This window comes from Saccopteryx bilineata, chromosome 7, assembly GCF_036850765.1.
Source record: "Saccopteryx bilineata isolate mSacBil1 chromosome 7, mSacBil1_pri_phased_curated, whole genome shotgun sequence".
In the NCBI taxonomy this organism is placed as follows: domain Eukaryota; kingdom Metazoa; phylum Chordata; class Mammalia; order Chiroptera; family Emballonuridae; genus Saccopteryx; species Saccopteryx bilineata.
In genome coordinates, this window is record NC_089496.1 from 14566737 (window position 1) to 14581307 (window position 14571).

A 14571-nucleotide genomic window follows, 5' to 3' on the forward strand; every position below is an offset into this window, starting at 1 on the left:
CAGAAACCCCAGACTCAGGATCTGTGAAAGGAAATAAGCGTATGAATTTCCTTCCCATGCAAGTTTGCTCAAACTCGACAAGACACATATTGTTGTAAAAGGATGTAGTGGCCAAATATTTAGCTCAGCCACAAATGAACAAAGCCAAAAATATTATATAAAACATCATCAGAAATACGAAAATAACTATTCCAACTAATGAAAATATTCTGTAAAACCTCAGAAGGAGGTGAAGGCTGTGATTATTCAGGATACTATAGTGTCAAAAGAGAATGACGCCCAAACACATAGAACTCCCATTCAGATTTCTGTTTGAACCTTTTATGGGTAACAGATGGTTGTTGTAATAAAACTATTGAATGCAAACAGGGATAATGTATACAATAAATGAAGTATAACTATTATCTTTTAGAAATAGCACTTTCTATTTTCCTTAATAAAGTCAGCTGTCATTTTAGATAATTTGTTTTCAAAACTTTTCAGAACTTCAGGAATTACAAAACTGTCTGGCTTCCTGCTGTTAATTTTATCTGAACCGCATTAAACAAGAGGATGGCTTGGTTATGGAAAATGGATGAACATAATGAGTTGAAGAAAACACCAGCCAGTGTTTCATAGATCTTATGAGTCAGTGTTTCTGAACGGGAGTTGGTGGTTTTATTAAAAAGCATAGAGATGCATAGTACGTTTTAAAGTATAAAAAGGAAATTTTCAATTCTTTACATACTTTGGTAAACATTTCCATTGTGCAGAGTGAGTTCTCTGTTAATTAAATGCATTGAAATATACTTAAAAAATTACTCTGACATTCTCATCTCACTACTGGCAAGAGTCTTGCCTCACATATATAATTCGCAAATGATAGTTTCAAAGGGTTCTTAGTGAAATTTCATTAATGAGTTCTCCATTAATGAAGTAATTGGCTAATTAATTAATTACTCTTTATCTGGAGGACAAGAAAAAAGAGACTAGATAATCATTTGTTGAAAACTTATGTGTATAACAAAGACTGTCTGTAGTTTCAGGAATGCCCGGGATGTTTTATAATTAAATATCAATGTGAGGATTACATAATAAACATGACCATCCATTCTTGGTATAAACATAACACAGTGTTCCAGTGGTATCTAGATATTACATTATTTATGTATAGTTCCACACTAATATTCAACATCATTATTATGTAAAATACTTTATACATAATTTTAAAAACCTAAATGATTTCCAAAAGTAAGATTTCATAGTTATATTAGTTATATTTAAAGATGAATTTTCTTATCAAATCTACTAAATTTGGCTCATTCCATTTCCTTTAGCATTGGGTCTGTGGGGCAGTACTGATTTTCATAATTCATTTAATAAGGATGCTAGGAATTAAAATATGACTCATGTTTTAGAACAAGTGTACAGAAAAATTAAATATTAAGGAATATAACTAAAGACAGAAAAGGAAGACATCAAGCTATCAGGAATTCACATTTCTTTACAATTTTATATAAGGTATGCTAAATTTGTTCATAATTTCGCTTAGTAGAAATTTAATTTATTCATCAACTTCAACTTACAAAATACACTTAATATTCAATTACACTTAAATTCCATTTGAAGTATCCTATTGTTGGTCTTAAAAGACCTCAAAACCATAAAAAGGAAATGAAAACAAAATGACCTGTGGCTTCAACATATCAAGTATATATATATAAAAAAAAAATAGAAGTGTAAATATATTTTTGAAAATGCTTACTTGCAACCATGCCGAGAACACTGTCCTCTTCCAGAACAAAATTTGAGACACGAGGGACCAATGTAAACTGCAGAGCAAAAGACAGTATGTAAAAATGGCGTAAAAATGGCATAAAAATGGGAAAAACCAAGACCATCACCAACATATTAAATGATTTCTTGAAGTAATACCATGGGATCTAGCCCACTGCATGTCTGTTGATCACAGGAATGCAGTGACACACAGAGCACTGTGTGACAAGCTAAGTGTTTAACAACCATGGCATCTCCAACTCCTCATTGGTTTTGCTCCACTTTTATACTATTTGGTGTGATTTGACTGTACTATTATTAAATGGCTTAATATCTTAAATATACTTGAGTCTGAGTACCTGAGAACCTACCATTCAATCAGGGACTCTTTTCCTCAACATTCTGAAGATTAGAATATAGTTTTGTAACATCACTGTCAATCAAGCCCGCCATCTAGGAAAAGAACTGCTTTATAGAGAAGACGTTATGCTCAACAACAGACTTTAACTCCCCATTTCAGAAAGGATAATTATTACTTAGAAATACATGTAACAATTATCTTCAATGTTATGGATATTCCCAGATAAGAATGAAAATTATAGTTATTTTTATAGTTTTTAAATTAAATTATAACCTCTCCATTTCATGATATATCAAATTGATCCTTTGTAAATTCTTTATTTCTACCTAAAGAAATTATACTCTGTAGGAAGTTCAAGACAGAAGCATTACTATCCTGCCTGAAACCATTTTAGCTCAGGAGGCTCTAAGGAGCCCAACTCACCTGTTCCTACCTTCTTCGGTATGAAACATTAAAATCTTGAAAGAATTAAGTTAAAACAGTTCTGGCAGATTTGTAACTAAGACACCAGGTATTTAATTTCAGGCATAAACAAATTTACCATCTATGATCACTCTCTTCTCTGATCTTGTAACCAAGTCAAAATTAAATGATTTTATTTTAAAATAAGCTTTCCTGTGGCCTGTACTCCTATAAGTACTTATTCTCTGGACCCAATTAACAGGTACAGTAACTCAAAGGAGATACAAAGAAGGCCTGGTAAAACTCTTGTCGAAGGAAACTAATGGTTGAAGAAGAGATTGAGAGCAGGCTGAGTGGTTAAACCTATTGGTTTTAGGTGTCAAATAACCCTGGATTCAAATTTGGTTTCACCTGGGAAACTTTGGATGGGACTTGTCCTATTTAAGCTTCAGTGTCCTTATTCTTTATCCTTGGAAGAAAGAATAAGTGAAGTGCTTCGTGCTTAGCCTGCTGCCTGGCACCTATGGTTATGGTCATTATCACCACACTGGGGCCAAGCGTCCTTCCTGCTCCATCTGCCTGATGGGCTCCCCTGGTAACCGAGTGCTGAGGAATCGGACAGGGGTTCCATTCTTTTTTAGCCTGAAAAGCTTATGACTGTCTTCCCAGCACACTGGATTCCACAGTTGCAGCAGGATTGCTCTTGAGTCCTGTTAAGTGGTTTACTGCAGTGTGCAGGCTCACTCTTGAGGCTGTCCTATACTATACCCACCTCATAGTTCAAAAGGCTCCCATCGTAAAACAACAGCAAAATCAGACTTTCCAAGTCCATAAAAAGAAATCACAATTTAAGGATTTTCTTTATCATCCCTCCCTGCTAAAGATAGAGTCATTAGGCATCACAGTATGAGTAAGTGTGCAGGCTCCTTTTTCTTCGAAGTGTGGAAAGGATAGATTCATTTTCCTCACTATGATCATTAAAGTAAACAAGTTGAAAAAATTAAAGTGGCAACTAACATTTGCTCTAGGATTTTCTATTTTGCTAAAAATTTCAGAACAATTTCCAAAATTTTTTCTTTCCTCACTAGCAGAAGCCAGCTTTACATGGAGGAAGAGCATAGCAAACCGAGGTGAGACATTGACCTGTCTTCTCTCTGTTTGTTTTCCTGATATCGTTTTGCAATGGGAGAGAGTCCTTTGGCAAGTTGGCACATGTCTCTTGGAAGGAGCGTGTGTCCTCTTCTGCCTTGTAAAGAAGCCAGAGAGCGGTCCTGTTTCTGTGAAAGCCCCACGTATAAGAATAAAACAGAACTGAAGATATTCTGCCCCAAGTATTGCAACTGTCAAACATTGCTAACCATGCTCATTATATACATCTTCACCTTTTCTCATTGTACTCAGAGCATAATGATAGGATCTCAGGATGCGCAGTAAACACTTTCTGACTTAGAATCATGTTGTAATGGCCTTCTTTAGAAAATTCGGGTATTCTTTTCATAGACTTATATGTGCTTCATTGCATTCTTAATCTCTTCATATACTTCATTTCATTACTGATTTTTCAGTTTCTCTTTATGATTATAACAGTAATATAAGTTCGTTATAGGACCTTTGAAAAGTGCAACAGCAGGTAAAGGTCATCTATATCCCACTAACCTGAGGATATACTTATTCCCTAGAGCTAATTAACCATTGTAGTGATTAAAATGCCATGCAAAATGTTCCACCAACGGAGAAGCCCCATATTAACAAGTTCATCTGCAGATGTTTGTGCAGATGTCCTGTTCATGGCTACAGAACTCATGTGGGCTTTGAAATCTTGAACTTTGTTGGTCTTCTTTGAATACAGACTATTTAAAGGATTTACAAAGTATCTTGCCTGAAGTTATTTCTGAGTTTCAAAATTCATTTTAATTAATTGCATATCAATTTCTAAATTATTCAAAATAACAAAAAGATTAAGACATGGAAGATCAGCATTAAACAATGATGTAGGCTTTTTCTACTTCATAAAATCCACCACAAATCAGTGGCTATGCTAAATTTTCTTGAGTATTGACATTTTGTCCCTCCGTGTCCACTTCCTTGTAGTATAACTCTTCAATCAAATTTATATACTCTCTGAAAATAGGAAATCTCTTAATCTGTTTATAATTAAAATGATTAAAAACCAGAGTTGGTTACTGAAAACAAACGTAAGAAGTTTATAGCTATGCAACACAGTACTTAAAATATCTTATCTTGTGTGCACTTATAACTGCTCTTGGCTTTATAATTATTTAAAAATTAATAATTCACTTAAAAATGAAAAAAATTTTTTATGTATATCTAAATTTTTCTTTTATACTGTTTTCTGACAAAGGGTAGAAGTTTTACTTCAGAAATTTCATTCTAGAGATGATCTTTCCTTATGAGTGCTGTCTGAATCTAAAATATCAGCATTCCAGATGTTGTCATAGATGCTAAGAGAAGAATGGGTCTTATTTTAATACATGCAGTGTGGTAAGTATTTATGCTAATTTTGTATAGAACATCCAAAGAAAATGTTAGAATATCCCTTGTCATCAATGTGAATTTGAGTTGTAGGGCTTTATGCATTTTAAAATTATGTATGTTGAAACATTCTAGCATCTAATATTGCTGACTCCACTGCCTTTTACTTCTGATTGTGCATCCTTGGGCTTCTAATGGAATGCAAAGGAGAAAGGGAAGAAAGGGCGTTTAATGAATCACAAGACCACGACTTAGAAATGTGAATAAGTCTGTGCTAACTAACAAAAGCACAGGAAGACTTCATCAATGGTGTGTGATTAAGACAGGCATAACTAACCATTATCAATTGCCCACATGTTTCCAAGGATGGGTCCTGTTTGTCTCCAGCGAATTCTGGTGTCCCGGGTTAGTGCTGCGTTCGGAAGGGGAATCGTTATTCGGTTCCATCTGCAAAAAATTGAGCACAAAACAGTTCCACTCTACTGTTCACATCTTTAACTTTTATCTCACATGTTTGGATGCTCTAATAGCACTAAATTTTGGTAAATAAACTCTCTTTAAATTCATTTGTGGAGTTTATTTGTTTATAGTTTTTAAACAAACATGTCACTTCTAAAAACACCCATATCATGCTACAATAATGGGTTTGTTCTTATTAGCAAATGATATTTATTTTGTGTTTAGACATTCTTTTTAGAAATTTTTACATTAATACTCAGAGATTAGTGTCCTATGATAAGCATCTGTACAGAGATGTGGTGCTGATTAGCACTGATTACTTTTTATTATTTTCTATGCCCTCGTCCTGTGCACATTTAAAGAGAGGGTAAGGAAGATAATTCTCAACTTAATTTTGCTATCCTTGGGAACAGCTTTACTATTTATTATCCAGTGATTATTTTGTAAAGCAGCAGGTATATTACATTATGGTATATAACTCTTCTAACCACCCTCAAGGGGTGTATCATTTTCCCTAATTTATGTGAAATAAGTAGAAAGTTAGAAAGAGCAATTATTATTACACATGTGGATGGCAGAATCAGGACTTGAACCCAGGTTCAATTCCAAAGCTTAACTTTCTTCCACTGCTCTATGTTGCATCATTCCATTCACTAATTATTTTGGCAATAAGCCTTTTGGCAACAACCACAGGATCATTATATAGAATTTAAATTTATAAAATATAAGAGTCAAGAATATAAAGAATGATCCTACAACTGTATTCTTACATCAGGTATACTGAAGTTAGTTTCGTATTGTTTTACAACAAGATCCCTTCTAAATCAGCTGGAAAAGAGGGCAACTTCCTTGCCTGGTAAGCCTTGTCTATTACGCTTACTCATTGATTCTGAATCCACAACATGGGTTTAAGTCTGTTGATACCTGAGAATGGACTCACCCACTGTAGTTCTCAGAGGAGTAGATGGTGCTGTGGGGGAGGTGTGGTCCAGCACAGGTCTCCGGCAAACATTCAGTGTGGAGGAGGGACCAGGAGCGCCCATGGTTGGTAGAAAACTCTAAGCTGACACTGTTAACACCAGGACGAGCACAGCACGAAAGAGGAAAATATAACAAATACAATACGATTACTCAGCTCTTGCTAAGTACATTAACAACTGCAGAACTAAGGTGAAAAATTTTAAGATGCTCTTTCTGAAATGGTCATTTCCCTCTCCACAGAAGTCTGACCAGCTTTCAGAGGGCAAGTAGTTACACTGCTGTCTAGAAACGAACTCTGGTTTAAAAACAGCGAATGGTAACTTGAGTTTGTGCTCTGGAGTTTGAGAGATGGCGAGGCGACCACCGCGTCTCACACTGCCACTGCATCCTGTGAACGTGAATGACAAAATTCTTAGAAAGGACACGAGTGACCCTTCAGCAAGTGAAACTGAGAAATCATAGCTGCTGAAGTGCTAATTGATTTCTGTTCCTATTATTAGGGGTCACTAAGCAACAGGAGTTCAAGCTTTTTTTTTTTAGTTATTTGTTTCTTCTCTTCTCTCAGCAGTCTGTCGAAATGAACGGCTACCACAGCATGTGCAAGCCCCTCGATACCTAAGACCAAGCTCTTAAAATGAAGTCATTTACACTCAAAATCTATCCAATCATGCTGTGCATGTTAACTGAAGAACTTTACTTTTGGGAGAAGTGTATATTTTATTAATGGATAGTTTATTTGAAACCCAGCTGAAAACCTACTGAGAAGTTGCTCTGACTTAGTAGCCAAGCCAATGTGTTCACACACTCAAAAATAGGGCTTCCTACCTGTTGCCAGGTTGATGTGTTCCACACCCCAGGTTAATGGAAAACTGTATCATGTGTGACATCGTAGAAGGGAGAACAGGTAAGACGTGGAAAAAATCTACAGCCCAGACATTCCTATTATTTCCTTGATGGTTCTTTTGCTTGAGACAAAATTTGGTAGCAGGAGTCTGATGTTCAGGGTTGATGACTACAGAAACCAAAGATGGAACCTTCGAAAGAAACGAAACCAAAGTCACTCCTAACCCTCCCTGTGTGAGTCTGTGTGAATTTTCCTAGAGTCAATCTTGCAGTTACAATGTACATAATTGCCATTTTAAAGCACCAGGCAACATGCTGTGTGTTCCACTTGTTATTTCATGTAGAAGATACAGTCCTCAGGGGGTCATTCACTTGACTCACTCAAAATTTCTCCTTTGCAGACACCTGGAACTCTCTGGGTGTGACTGATCAGGCCCTCTCTTCTTGAAGAGCAGTGGGTGTAAGGTCTTAAAGCTATCAAAGCATAGGTATACATTTTATATACCTACACTTAACACAAAGACCACTTGGCATCATCAGTTCTCTTTAGTGGAATATTAAAAAACAATTTTTTTTTATTTATTTGTTGATTTTAGAGAAAGAGGAGAAGAAAGAAGGAGGTTGGGAGAGGGAAAGAGAAAGAGAGAGAGGGAGAGGGAGAGCGAGAAAACGTTGATTTGTTTTCCCACTTACTTATGCATTCATTGATTCTTGTCTGTGCCATGACCAGGGATTGAACTTGCAACCTTAGCATATTGGGACAATGCCCTAAGCAACTGAGGCCAGGCCCTCATCAGTCCTTTTTAAAACTGAACTTGTATAGAACTAATAATGGTTTGTCAAAGCAGGTATTCTGAAAACAGGACTCCAAGCAGAAACAGCCAGAGCCAATGACTTTATCCATGATCACTTATGTAACTGATGGTCTGAGGCATGCAGATGTCCATAGCAGGTATAACCCTACTGAGTTACAGCTGGAAATTTGTTCATTATTAAATCCCAAGTGGTGAAACTTGGGTGATCCTAGTACATGACTGTTCCCTATTCTAGCCTCAATGTTTACCTACTATCTTCCTAACTGAAACCAAGAGATGCTAGCAGCTGGCTGTGTTCCAGCTGTTTAAAGTACCCAGGGTGCCGTCAGTGTGGGGAGGAGGCTAACTAATAATGAATGTGTGAATGTGGTCTCAGCACAAATAAATCTACTATGAGAAAAGGACAATTCTATACCTTATGACAAGCATAATTCTGGAGATGTTTGTAAATAACCAGAGCCAACATCTGTTTTAAATCAAAGGGAAAAGGAAAACGGTCAACTTCAGTGGCTCTAATTAGCAAAGAAAAAAGCAAAGATAGTAAAAATCTTTTCGTCTATAGTGTCTTTTTCCTAGGAAATCTCAAAATGCTGAATAGAAATTCATTACGCCTGATAGCAGGACTGTGAGGCTGTATAATTAGAGCCACTTTTAGTGCTTTCCTGGAAACAGGAATAACTGTCAGAGTTCTGGGCTCCGCCTTTTTGTCTCTGATGGGCTGTAATTCATTCATCCTGATTAAACCTCAATTTTCATTTGAATTGGGAGAAAAAAATGAATGTTAAAATGTCCATGTCACTTTTAAAGAAATCTGCTAACTTCCAGGGTTGCTAGAAGACAAAGTTGCCCTCTGTATCTAGCTTGGTCTTAGTGATTTTGAACTTGACATCTGGGTAAGACCATTTGACACATGGACTGGCATTTGTACCTTATAAGAGGAATAAGAAAGGGTATCCAGTATAATGTGTTCTTTTCTTCCTTCAATCTTTGCAGACAGGATGATGTCATTTTCATGAGAATCCCCAGGGTCACAAATTCCTCCTGCAAAAAATAAAAGTTTTAAATTGTTAGTACCAACTGGCATTCATAAACATGTTATGAATATATAGTGTTAAAATTCAAATTATACTTATAGAATCCAGATATCACTTAAGAACAACTCTAAAGAAAGATAACTAGACCCAAGGAAAAAAATATGAGGATATACAGCTCAGATAGGTCATCCTAACGACCAATGACTTGACATTTGTGAAGGGCAAAGTAAATATTTGCTTGATGGGATGACTCAAATAATATTCTTCAACAAGCTATGGCTTGTTGTCATATCTATATTTTAACCCACATTAAAAAGATGTGCTGCTTTTCAATAAACTAATACTTCTTTATATTTAAGGTCTTTATGGCGAAAGTTCAGAATCTATTGATTATGGTTTTAAAAAAAGTGACTCACTGCATCAAAGATTTCTCAACTAGTGGTTTTTAAACTGTTGCATGTAATATCTTTAATATTTTAGCACACATTAGGTGTTTGTGTTTTAAATGTAGTTCTTTTACATTTTTCATTTTTACTTTTGGTACCTTATTTGATTCTTGTAAGGTACACAGAGTACTTTACTCTTTCTCCATCTACTCTATAGTCAGAGGAAATGATTGAAAATCAGAATTAAGAGCATACTGATGATAAAACTAAATAATAGAGTAGGTACCTGAAACTAAAGATCATTAAGTAGTAGAAAAGCCACAAGTCGATCTTATGTCATTTAGCCCTTGACCCTCTAATCTCATTACTGCATTCCGTCAATAGTCCTTACTGCTGCTGTCTTCTGTCAACTGTCGGCATAACGGGGATTTGAAAGGATTCGTGTCTAACTAGAAGTCCCCTCCCTCCACCATTATCCTTCATTACAGTACCAACCACAATAGCAGGAGTATAGGCATGTACATGGATTTCTTGGCAAATACTCTATCTGTAAAGTCCAACATTCATAATTTTTAACTGTTGAATTTTTTGTTTATTATCTTTCAAAACAATTCTTCCAGTTCTTAAATCAACCACCAGAAAGGTAAATTTTATTTATAGGCAATTTCTGTTGCTAACAATCTATGGGAGAGTAAGGCAACCTCAAAACTCTAAGATAAGGTTGCCCCCTCTGAGAGCGAATCTACTAAAATCAACAATAATGGTTGAGATTCACCATCTGTATAAACAAACAAACGAATAAATAAATAAAGTGTTGATTATTGTAAGTCTCTAAACCAGTCTCCACCTGGGTAACTTGGTATGTGATGTTAAGTAAGAAAGCTAGAATCTAATCAATATGAGAAAGACCATAGTGACAGAAGTAACTTGGATGGAGGCATTTGTGAAGCACTGAAACCTGGCATATTACATCTGCTCGACATTTATAACTTGGCATATAATAAATATTTACTGAGTTAAGTAACCTGAACTCAGAACAGAGAAGCAAGATATAGTGATAACGTAGACCTCATCTTAATAGATACTAACTGTTCAAGAGTAACAAACTGTAGAAAAAAATATTATGATTTTGACCACACTGATATACTTTTTAGCTTTCATTACATACTTCTATGTTATGGTGAATATAGCTAGTAAAGCCATTCTAAAGGACAGTCTCTGGGAGAAAGATCCACATGAAAACTCAACTCCTATTTTAAAAATGTAACTTCCTTACTGAGCACATAGAGAAGACTTTCCAAAAAGAACAATAAAAGGTGAAAGCTTACAGTCAGTGTAGGTTTAAAGCACCACACCCAAAGGCAGAGCAACTGAACCATAAGTGCTGCCTAATGTCATTAATTTGTTCCCCGTGAATCTTCTCTGCTACCTTAGAAACAGCTCGTGTGGGCAGGCACGTGCCTTTTAGAGAGAAGCGCAAAATGTGGGAGCTCACTTAGCCCTGAAAGGCAGAACAGAGAAGTCCGAACGGAGCCAAGACTTTAAAATGAGGTCAGACTTTATCTGAGAGATCCCTCTGGGGCACTTTATAAATTCTGTAATGTTTTGGTGATAGCAGCTCCTACAGAAAGATAAAGAGTCTTATTCAGCTTCATGTGCCTTGACATATTGCAGAAAGGTATGACTCAAGGGGCATTTTGTACAGCAATTAAATTGCAGAAGATTTCAATAAAAACTAGATGGAAAGTCAGTTTCAAAATATTTTAAATCTTGTTTTAAGTAGCTTTTAAGATATTTATATGAGAAAACTTATTTTGTTATTTGCTATGTGCAGGACATTGGGTTAGAAGGAGAAATTAGCCCTGACTGCAAAAAGTTTAAATCCAATGCACATGAAAGAATAATAATCAGCAGTAAATTGTGTTGTGCTGCTCTAATTGCTGTCCAAATTCAAAGAAAAGAGATATAAGCATTGGTTAAAAGAGCTGGGTACACAGGAGATGATCAAAAATATTTGTTGTAGAAATAATAAAGGAATGATGTGTATTAGGTTATTCTTGTCTTCGTCACTGCAGTCCGGCCCTAAGAACAGTGCTGGATGCTGGTCTTAAATGAGTTTGTGTTGAATAAGTGAATATACAGATGAAGGAAATTGTACAGATAAAGGACCTTGAATAAAAAATTTTGGAAGTTGAGCAAATCTTCCATAAATGGTAGACACAGTAGATTGGTATGAACCAAGGGTCGAAACCAGGAAGAACAGACAGCCAGGGTCCAAGAGGAAGATGTAATCGCTCTAGATGAACAAACAGCCACTCATTTTCTTGAGGAGCCATATTTAATGAGGGATTCCTTATATACTGTTGAACATATCTTAAATCTCTTCCTATATTCCATTCTTCTGCATCTGCTACTAAAGTTTTATGTCTCTTCTATAGAGGTCCAGTCTTAGGAACTTCTGTCCTATCCTATTATATTCTATCCTAACAGATACCTTTGCTGGATTCTGCTTTCTCCTCAAGATCTGTTCTTTTCTTCTCTTTACTGAGGACCCTCTTTCAGTGATATGTGTCTATTTCTTTTTAACTCTATGTAGTCTGGCTTCTCAGGCACCACACCCCGGGGCATCACTGGCGGGCTCTCAGCCCCCATCCTGGTTGACCTCTCTGTTGGTGGCATTCCCTACACTGCTGATCCCCTCCCTGTCACAGCTCACCCCTGGCCCACTTTTCCCTTCCTCCTTTAAGGTAGAGTGACACCTTCTTCCTGCATTTATATCCACCCTCAGTATTCTTTGTCTACTCTTCCTTCCACCTACACCTAGATGGTGTCCTTCCTGAGGATTGTTCATGTCCTGTGCTTACTTTGCCTTCTATTTGGGAGAAGGCAGCATCTCCAGTGGCTCCAGTTACCACCTCTGTGCTGATGACTTCCAAATCTGATCAGATCCTGAGTAGAATTTCCACCTGCATATAGCATTTCAGAGCCTCAACCTCAATATATTTAATATGAATATCTTCTACTCCCTACCTGCTCCTTATTTCTTTGTATTTTTGACATTTCTTTTTTTTTTTTTTTTTGTATTTTTCTGAAGCTGGAAACGGGGAGAGACAGTCAGACAGACTCCCGCATGTGCCCGACCAGGATCCACCCAGCACGCCCACCAGGGGCAACGCTCTGCCCACCAGGGGAAGATGCTCTGCCCCTCCAGGGCGTCGCTCTGCCGTGACCAGAGCCACTCCAGCGCCTGGGGCAGAGGCCAAGGAGCCATCCCCAGCGCCTGGGCCATCTTTGCTCCAATGGAGCCTCGGCTGCGGGAGGGGAAGAGAGAGACAGAGAGGAAGGAGGGGGGGGGTGGAGAAGCAAATGGGTGCTTCTCCTGTGTGCCCTAGCTGGGAATTGAACCCGGGTCCCCCACACACCAGGCCGACACTCTACCGCTGAGCCAACCGGCCAGGGCCTATTTTTGACATTTCTTATTTGGGAAATGGCCCCATTCTTCCAATCATTCAGGAGAGAAATCTGTGTCCTCTCCAATACTGTTGTCACAATTCCCAGTCAACAGGTGTGAACTTCTGTTGGTTCCTTCTCTTCAGTTATTTATGCTTTGTCCTCCCCTTCATGGTCACCACCATTACTGCCATAATTCCTTTGTTGCTTGTATCAGTGTGATAGCCTCCTAATTTACAACTGCCGCCAGATAAGAGACATTGCATAAATAATATTTATACAAATATCATTCACTGTTTATCTGAAATTTAAACTTAAATACGCTTTCCCTCCCTCAAACCTGGCAATCCTACCCTAACTGACTGGTCTCCTGTCTTTTAATTTCTCACTGTTTCTGTATTTACTTCATGCTCCTTCCAGAATTATCTATATATCTAAAACACAAAAGGGAATATATTACAGAACTGTCAGGAATCACCTGATGGCTCCATGTCACCTAGAAAAAGAGAACCCCAACTCCTTAGTATTAAAGGAAGTCACAACTGGCTCCATTATGTATCCTTCCATGTGTCTGTATTTGGAAAATCACTCAGCTCCAAACATGTCATGTACTTCTACACTCATGCTTTTTCTCAAAGTACTGGTTTAGACTCTAACTTCTCTCCTTAAGTTTAAATCATTTCCATCCTTCAAGGCCATGTACAAATGCCATCTCTATGAAGCTTTACCTGAAAGCCTCACGCAGTTACCCAGAGCATCTCTGCATGCTCCCTGCATTTTCATTCCATTACAGCCCGCGGCATTCTCCTGTATAGTCAGATGTCCCTTGTGGGCAAGAACTCTGTCTAGGCAATTTTTATATTACAAAAAAAGCTATATTGAGTCTTAACTATTTGTTAGGCACTGTTCTGAAGACTTTTATGAACTCATTGATCAGCAACTCTGTGATGTAGGTACTATTTTCCCCAATTGTATTCTCCATATATCCTTGTTCATTGCTCTATAAATTCAATAGGAATTCATCAATATTTTAAGTTGAATGGAGATACTGGTATTTGGGATAATGTGCCTTGGGCTCATTCAAATGAATTTTTACCTCATAGTCAATATTATTTTCATTGATTCATTAACAACTTGCTTTGTACTAGATAGAATTAAAGATGATTTAATCTCACATAAAGATGATAATCTTTTATGTAAAGGCATTGAATTGAGTTGATTTACTATGACTCACTATAAAAAAGATCAAGAATTCAAGTATGTCAAAATGGTAAAAAGGAAAAATACTTAAATTAGACTGGCATACTAAATGTTTATTATAATTTTGGTGGGGAGGCTTAAGGTTTCCCAGAAATCACTCCTAATAAAACAAGAGCCAGTTTGAATTCTAAAGAGTTAAAGGAAATAAGCTGTGGGTCTTTAATTATAAAAGATTTCAGAGTCAAGGTGAGGATATCTTTATGGTAGGAAGATTACATTATTATAATTCCCTGCTATCAAACTACTGAAAATGAGGTAGCATCACACAGGCATGAGTTTGCGAGTAGGATACCCCGTGAAGTTTACCAGGTCACCCTGAGCCCCAGGAAGTG

General features: G+C 37.0%; 1 protein-coding gene across 1 annotated transcript in view; it reads right to left on the bottom strand.

Moving 5' to 3' along the window:
- The window catches only part of RELN (reelin), a 673979-nt gene that overhangs the window by 251080 nt on the left and 408328 nt on the right, over positions 1–14571 (bottom strand). The window contains exons 13-17 of the mRNA XM_066238313.1: positions 9038–9150; positions 7277–7485; positions 6411–6539; positions 5349–5458; positions 1745–1811 (exon numbers count right to left, since the gene is read on the bottom strand). Of these exons, the coding sequence (XP_066094410.1) occupies positions 1745–1811; positions 5349–5458; positions 6411–6539; positions 7277–7485; positions 9038–9150 (628 nt within the window). The remainder of the gene's footprint in view (positions 1–1744; positions 1812–5348; positions 5459–6410; positions 6540–7276; positions 7486–9037; positions 9151–14571) is intronic.